The sequence below is a fragment of the Capsicum annuum genome, chromosome 10 (genome assembly GCF_002878395.1).
Source record: "Capsicum annuum cultivar UCD-10X-F1 chromosome 10, UCD10Xv1.1, whole genome shotgun sequence".
NCBI classification, from domain to species: Eukaryota; Viridiplantae; Streptophyta; class Magnoliopsida; order Solanales; family Solanaceae; genus Capsicum; species Capsicum annuum.
In genome coordinates this window covers 3331662-3339263 of record NC_061120.1, presented here as the reverse complement: position 1 = coordinate 3339263, position 7602 = coordinate 3331662, and the positions used below count along the sequence as shown (strand labels likewise).

Genomic DNA, 7602 nt, shown 5'->3' with positions numbered 1-7602 from the left:
CCCTCTTTGGAAAGTCATTTCTTATGACATTGGTGAACGAAGATTTGTAATGAGCCTAGCTCTGATACCATGTAAACAATGGATACTGGGCCTATCTCATGAAGAGAGGATTGCCCAAGTCCATATAAGGAGGAGACCGGTTACTCATTCCTTTACCGATGTGGGATACTTATTATGCGATACATCATTTATAGAGATTTGATATTCTCTGTACAGGAGTTGGAAAGTCACGTCTACTTCTGCAATTTATGGACAAACGGTTTCAACCAGTCCATGACCTGACCATTGGCGTTGAATTTGGAGCTCGAATGATCACAATTGACAACAAATCAATCAATAAATTTACAGATCATGGACGTATCCCAGAGATGATCTGGACCAACTGACAATGCGAGAACATTTATAAGGACCATCCCCTCTGTAATATGACCTTATAAATATTCTCGCGTCAGGGTGGTCAAGAATCATTCAGATACATAAGGTCATATTACAGAGGGGCTGCGCGGGCGCATTACTTGTTTATGATATTACAAGCTACGCCACGAGTCTGTCACTTTGGATAAGGGAATTTGACACTTTCGTAATGCAACTCTTACGAGCCTAGGAGGTGTGCGTGCTTCATTACGTGTAATTTAACTTTGGTTAGAGACTCCTGTACAGTAAATTGCTGCCCCAAACATCTCATTTAAAGTGTCTCTGCATCTCAAATAATATATTGTAGTCTTTAACTTATCATTAGCAAGGACATATCTGATGGTGTTCTGATCATGATTATTAATATATTGCTCGAGATAATATCTTATCATAGCAAGGACATCTCTTGTAGAAATGTAAGGTCAGACTACATACGATATACCCTTGTGGTGGAGTCCTTCCCCGGAACTGAAATATGCCCCTAATTCAAAAACAATGATGAATCTATGTCCTGAAAGTAGAAGGTGATCAAAATAGGATTTGTGCCCCTTTTTTTTTTTTTTTTCTACAGTGCGAAATGCAATCTTTTTGAGTATTATCCATTTTTTTCCATCGAGTGCACTAATTTTGTGTACTATACATTTAGTTTTATATAGTGCACTTTTCTTTTTTTCTTTTTTTTTTTTTGTTATTTTATATGGTGCACCATTATATATATAGTACTATCCATTATATATTATCGATTTCGAACCCAGCATAGCATTCAGTCATCATCTTAAGATGGAGGTGGATGTAGCGACGACTTCAGATATAATATGCTTCACTCCCAAACTAATTGATCGGCTCTATGAATCTTCACTTATAAGTTTGCTTTTCCCGCTTAACAGTACTTACGCTGCACGAATTTGATTCAGTCAGATCAGTGAGTACCGAATACCAGATGAATATGACTCTAAAACATATATATCAGGCCTTATAAAATCACATGTCCCTTGTTTTTGTTTAGCATTACAGATGACATGAAGAATATTATCTGCACATAATGTTACATTACACATAAAGAGAAGAGGGGAGAGGAGATTTTGAAGAAAAGAGTGATTTTGCTACAAGTTTTAGTGGAACTTGAGACTTGTCAAGATATTGTTGTGTACAGGATCAGCCAAATGATCAAGAAGGTTTTGGTATGGTCCAACACCAGTAACCAATGCTTGAACAAAATATCCCAGAATTGCCAACATAGCAAGCCTTCCATTCTTCACTTCCTTGAGTCTCATATCCTTCTTAGACTTCTCATCTTTGGCTAATCCAAGAGGGTTAAAGAACGGTCCACCGGGATATGCCGGTTCACCTGAACCACCTAACCCCTTTTCAAGGCCTAAGAAGTATTGTTTACCCATTGAACCAGGGTTGTACCAATCCTGGAATCTCCGGTGCTCAGCGAACCCCACGAGTGCCATTTCGAAAACGAACAATGTGTAATTGTCTGCCCAGTAGTTGTATGTTCCTGCTGGTGGGATAACACCAGTTTGGAACCATGCAAGTGCTGTTTCTTGTGGGATGAGACCAGCTTTTCCAAGAATCTCTGGTGCTATTGCACCTATTGCTCCTACCATAGCGCAACGCCCGTTGAAGATCTCACCGTATGCTAGCCATTTCGGCTCGATGAATCCTCCTGTCCCCTCGGGGTCCGAGAGTCCCAAGGGATCAAAACCATAGTCACCTGGAAGACTGTGGACCAACAAACATTTTTTCAGTTAGTGGACTTCAGACAGCGTTTTAGGTTTGAGTTCAAGTTATATACACTGACGACAACATCATCATCATACCCGGTGTATTCCCACAAAGTTGGGTCTGAGGAGGGTAAAGCGTATGCAATCCATACCACTACCTCAGATGAAGTAGAGATACCGTTTCCGATAGACCCTCGACTCATGACTTATTTAGGCCGACAATATAAACAAAATTTATATGATCTATGCAATATAATACAACAACAACAACAACATACCCAGAGTTCTTATACTATACATGTGCACCAGGAGTTCTTATACTATGTATGTATGCAATTCAATTTTAGAAGTTTTGATCCTAGATTCGTTTCAAGTCGATATAATGTTTTTTACATTGTCAGTGCACAAAACATAAATTCGAAAAGATTATTGGAAGAGTTGGATTAAGTCACAGAAAAGTGTCATAAATCTTACGTGCCATCCAAGTATGAAAGACTCTGTTTGGATGCAAACCAGAGTGGCCTATCTGCTCCTTGCTGTAAAAAAAAATAATGAAATATACACTTTAGTCAAATACTATAATATATAAAATGAAATTTTTTTACTTTGACATAATACACAAGCATGTTTTTAACTAGACCTCGGCTCGCATCTCTGACCTCTAACTTTGGATATGCACAAGTCGACACTTGAACTTGTATAAAGTTGATCAAGTAAACACACACGTCCTATGTAGCATAATACGCGTAGCACGCCATGTAGGACAAGAATTAGTCACGTAGGACGCCACATAGGATATATGTATCTATTTGTTCAACTTTATACAAGTCTAAAGATGAAGGTCATACATGTAAACTGATGCCATGATGCCAAGTTAAAGGAGACGCTTATTTATTATGTGAATTAATTATTAAACATTGATGTTATATTTCTATATCAAGCTAAATGTCAACCATTATTTCAATATACTTCAATCATTGCCAACACAAAAGTCAAATTCAACAGTTCTAACTCTTTTTTCAGTTAAACACAACAACAACACATGCAGTGCATTACCACAAAGTAGGGTCTAGCAAAAATAAAGTGCACGCAGATCGTACCACTACCTCATATGATGTAGAGAGTGTGTTTTCAATAGACCTCCGGCTCAGAACAGATAATCATATAACAAATGAGAAAATTACCTACAAATCCAATATATTCACACAAAATGTAGTCTCAAAGGGGGTAAAGTGTACGCAGTTCGTACCACTACCTCATATGAAGCAGAGAGGTTGTCTCCCGCTCGACTTAGGATAGATAACAGTATAACAAACGAGAAAACTACCTATATATCTAGTGTATTCTCACAAAGTGAGGTCTGGGAGGGATAAAGTGTATGCAGCCCATATGATTACCTCAAGACAGATAACAGTATATTCAGGGGCGGAGCCAGCCTTTTGTTCGGGGAGCCGAACCCCTTCGACGGAAAAATATACTATTTATAAATGATTAAAATTATTTTTTTATATGATTATAACAGGTGTCGAACCCCTTCGACTAAGTTTTCTTTGGATATGGAAAACCCTAATTGAAATCTAAGTTTTCTTTGAATATGAAACCCCTTCGTTGAAATCCTGACTTCGCCTCTGAATATAATAAACGAGAAAATTACCTCCATACCCAATTTATTCCCACAAAGTGGGGGTCTAGAAGTGGTAATTAAAATATACACAGTCCATACCACTATCTCATATGAAGTAGAGGGTCTGTTTTCGATAGACTCGGGACAGATGACAGTATAACAAATGAAAAAATTACCTACATGCCCAATGTATTTCCACAAAGTATACGCAGTCCATACCGCTACTTCATATGAAGTAGAGAGACTACTTCCTGTAAATTTCCGACCCAGGACAGATAACAGTATAACAAACGAGAAAATTACCTTGACAGGTGGAGTGGAAGTAGCCCTCACAACAAAAGAAGCTTTTCTACCAAGAGATTGTGCATTTCTTGATCCAAGAATTTGTCTTGCAGCCTCAGCAGAAGTGCTAATTGATGATGAAGAGATCAATGCTTGAGTTGCCATAATTTTTTTTCTTCTCTTCTTTTCTTATTTGTTGTATATGATATGATATGGAGAAGAATAATATAAAACACTTAGCTCCAATAAAATAAATATACAAAGGTGGCAAAATAAGTGGACAAAGTTATTTTTGTGGGGCTAGTGAAAAGAATGAAAATTGTGGTGGCTATAAAATGTGTGAATATTGAAGATAAAGTTGTAATCTTATGGACAAATTACAAGTGGACATGTGGATTTATTAAATCAGATAAGAGATATTACTATAACTTGTTGTATTTTTTTGTAGTTAGAAATGAATGAAAATCTTGTTTGGTGTTGCCATCTGGCTTCTCCTAGATTCACTCATGTATAATGTTTTTGGTTTATTTTAGTTTCATTTTATTTAAAGTAAACCATCTGGTATCTCGGAACTACTATAAAATTTGCTATGATATGCTTCAATTCTATGGAGTTCTATTATTCTTTGAACCAACTTTTAGGATGTTTTTATAATCTTTTATCTGACGTGATATCTTTTATTAATTATTTTAGCTGATGTGATACCTCACATCAGCACAAAAGGATGATAAAAATATGTTAAAATTGAGTTTAGGAGTAATAGGGCCTCTGTGAAGTTGAACTGTGTCAGAGCAACTTTGATCATAATTTGAGGATACTGGAAGCTTAACTCTTTATTTAATATAATAACAATAACATATTAAGTATAATTTTATGTAGTGAGATCTAGAAAGCGTGAAGTATTTGCAAACTTCAGTCCTATCTTGTGAGATAGTGAACATGTTTCTGATTAATCCTCAACTTAAAAAAAATACTAGTTGTGGTTAGGGGTGGAGCTGCTCTTGGGTTGGGGGTTCATTCCAACTTCTTTCAATGAAAAATTACGTTGTATATATATGGTTAAAATTATTTTAACCATAAGTGGACATAGTATATATATATATATATATATATATATATAATAAATGTTAAATCCTTTTCGATTAGTTCGTATGTTCACTTATAAATGTCCTTCGTGAAAATTTTGACTCTGTCAATAACTGTGATAAAAATAATATACTCTCTTCATTTCAATTTATTTGGTGTATTTTAACTTGGCATGAAGTTTAAGAGGATAAAGAAGACTGATGATTCAGATGATTTTAAATTAAAAATATGTTAAATATATTAAAATATCTTTTAATTTTGTGATATTAAGCATGTTATGTAAAAAAATAAAATAAAAAATTATTAAAAAATAAAATGGTCATTCCTTTTGAAGACTAAAGAAAAATAAGTCAGACAAATTGAAATAAAAAAAGTAATTTAGTTTATTTTTTATTTGTATTTTATTTATTATAACAACAACAACTTCAACATATTCATTGTGTTCTTACATGGTGAATCTAGAAAGGATAAACTATACAGAATTTATTTTTGTTTCTTAGAGCTAAAACGGATATTTTCGATAAATCTTCCACTTAAAGGAAAGTAATGGCAAAAAAGGGTCAAATACACAGAGTGTTATTATAAGTAAAAGTTAAAGTTCATGTTGAATAAATAACATGTCCAAAGTTTTAATTTTTATGTATAAGACAATTTATGAACAATTAAATAAATTCATTATCTTTTAAGCAATATTTTAAACTTCTAGCTTATAGATAAAATTATTTTATATTCATACATTATATAGTCGTGAATCGCGATATATATTTGGGGATTTATGGTACTTTTGAAGGTCCTGCTTGGGTTCAAGGTCGAAATAATTAGAAAAAATAACATAAATATACACCTAATATATAATATTTACACAAATTTTCATCCTTATGAAGTAATTACAAAAACTTCAATAAAATTATGTATCTTCATTACATGTATCGAAAGCAGATTGATTTAGAACTTGAAATAACCCTAAGACAGGATCGTAGGATGTTGGAACACAGTCCTAGTATTCATCTCATATTGATTTCAACCTAAAGCGATCAAGATTTGTTACTACTTTATTGTTTTTACAAAATCCTCCAATTACTTTTCTGCACTTTCCGACTACTTCAGCAAGTTTGTGATAGAGATTCAGTCTATTCTTTGTGGGTTCGATCTCCACCTTTGTTTGGTTATATATTTGACAGTGATCGTGTTGTACTTTTTTGGAGGTATAATTTTGACAACATTAAATTTTGGCAAATTATGTGTCTCGACAGATCTAAAATAAAAAAGAAATATATTGGAAACTAATTATGTATCCTTACAAAAGAAAAAATATATTTTTTTTGTATTATTATGTATCTCGACAGATTCAAAATTGAAAAAAATATACGGTGAGTTAATTATATATCTTGAAAAGGAAAAAATGTATTTTCGTTGGATATATCGAGAGTCAATTCTATATTTTTATAAAGGAAAAATATATCTTGTTGAATGTATTAAAAGTTAATTATGTATCTCGATAGATGTAGAATCAATTTTTTTTTAGTAATTATATAAAATATCAAAATTTTCAATAATTAAATTTCAAACTGTGTGAATTTATGTAGTTTGCACTAGTTATAATCCGGCTAGAACACTTTCAAAGGATCAAACAACCGCTTTCACAATTCGGGTCAAACCCGAACAAATGCTCCGTTTACTTCACCGCGTTAAAATTCCGGCGGGTTGCCGCCGATGTATGAGCACCAAAACAACTGTAATGGGCTTTGGTGACGGAAGCCACGGTGCATTGGGCCTACCCGGGTCCATAATTGGAATGGGCTCCGACGCTTACGAGCCCACTCCAATTCCGGGTCTCCCACCTGACGTCGTTTCAATCGCCGCCGGGCATTTTCATTCACTTGCTGTTACTTCTGAGGGAGACGTTTGGAGTTGGGGAAGGAACAAGGAAGGCCAGCTTGGTCGTCATCCTCTTTCTCTTAGGTATTTCGTTTGATCATAGATTTTGAATATTTATCTTCAAAATATCTGCTTCGCCATGAAATTTAATCAAATTTTGAAAATTTATCTTCAAATATCTGCTTTGCCATGAAATTTGATGAAAATTTATCTTCAAATCATCTGCTTCTCCATGAAATTTGATCAAATTTAAAAAATGCTTCGCCATGAAATTTGATCAAATTTTAAAAATTTATCTTCAAATATCTGCTTTGCCATGAAATTTGATGAAAATTTATCTTCAAAATATCTGCTTCAAGGGTGTGGCCTAGTGGTCGAATGAGGTCTCAGGTTCACAAACACTAGTTTCTTCTTCCCATCTGTTCTAGCCTTGCTGGATAGAGGTGACGGGTCCTGGGGATTTAGCCTGATGTGTGCAAGCTGGTCCGGACACCACGATTATCAAAGATAATAAAAACGAGGTTAAAAACAGTAAATAATAATTGATTTTTTAGTATAGCAGTTTGTAAAACCTACTCAGTACTCCCT

The 7602-nt window shown here is 34.4% G+C and overlaps 2 protein-coding genes across 3 annotated transcripts in view; one reads left to right on the top strand and one right to left on the bottom strand.

The window, feature by feature from the left end:
* Nucleotides 1-1361: 1361 nt before the first annotated feature.
* On the bottom strand, nucleotides 1362-4217 carry LOC107845349 (chlorophyll a-b binding protein 8, chloroplastic; the record flags this gene model as incomplete). Its single annotated transcript, XM_016689621.2, is given in 3 exon segments — nucleotides 1362-2142; nucleotides 2619-2680; nucleotides 4072-4217. Coding segments are annotated over 3 exon segments (822 nt in total). The 3' UTR covers nucleotides 1362-1526.
* A 2120-nt stretch (nucleotides 4218-6337) lies between these two features.
* The window catches only part of LOC107845487 (ultraviolet-B receptor UVR8), a 7726-nt gene continuing 6461 nt past the window's right edge, over nucleotides 6338-7602 (top strand). Inside the window, exon 1 of one of the 2 annotated variants that reach the window (XM_016689838.2) lies at nucleotides 6338-7098. In XM_016689838.2, the coding sequence (XP_016545324.2) occupies nucleotides 6803-7098 (296 nt within the window). In that variant the 5' untranslated portion in view covers nucleotides 6338-6802. The remainder of the gene's footprint in view (nucleotides 7099-7602) is intronic. The other variant, XR_001666865.2, reaches the window with a different exon arrangement.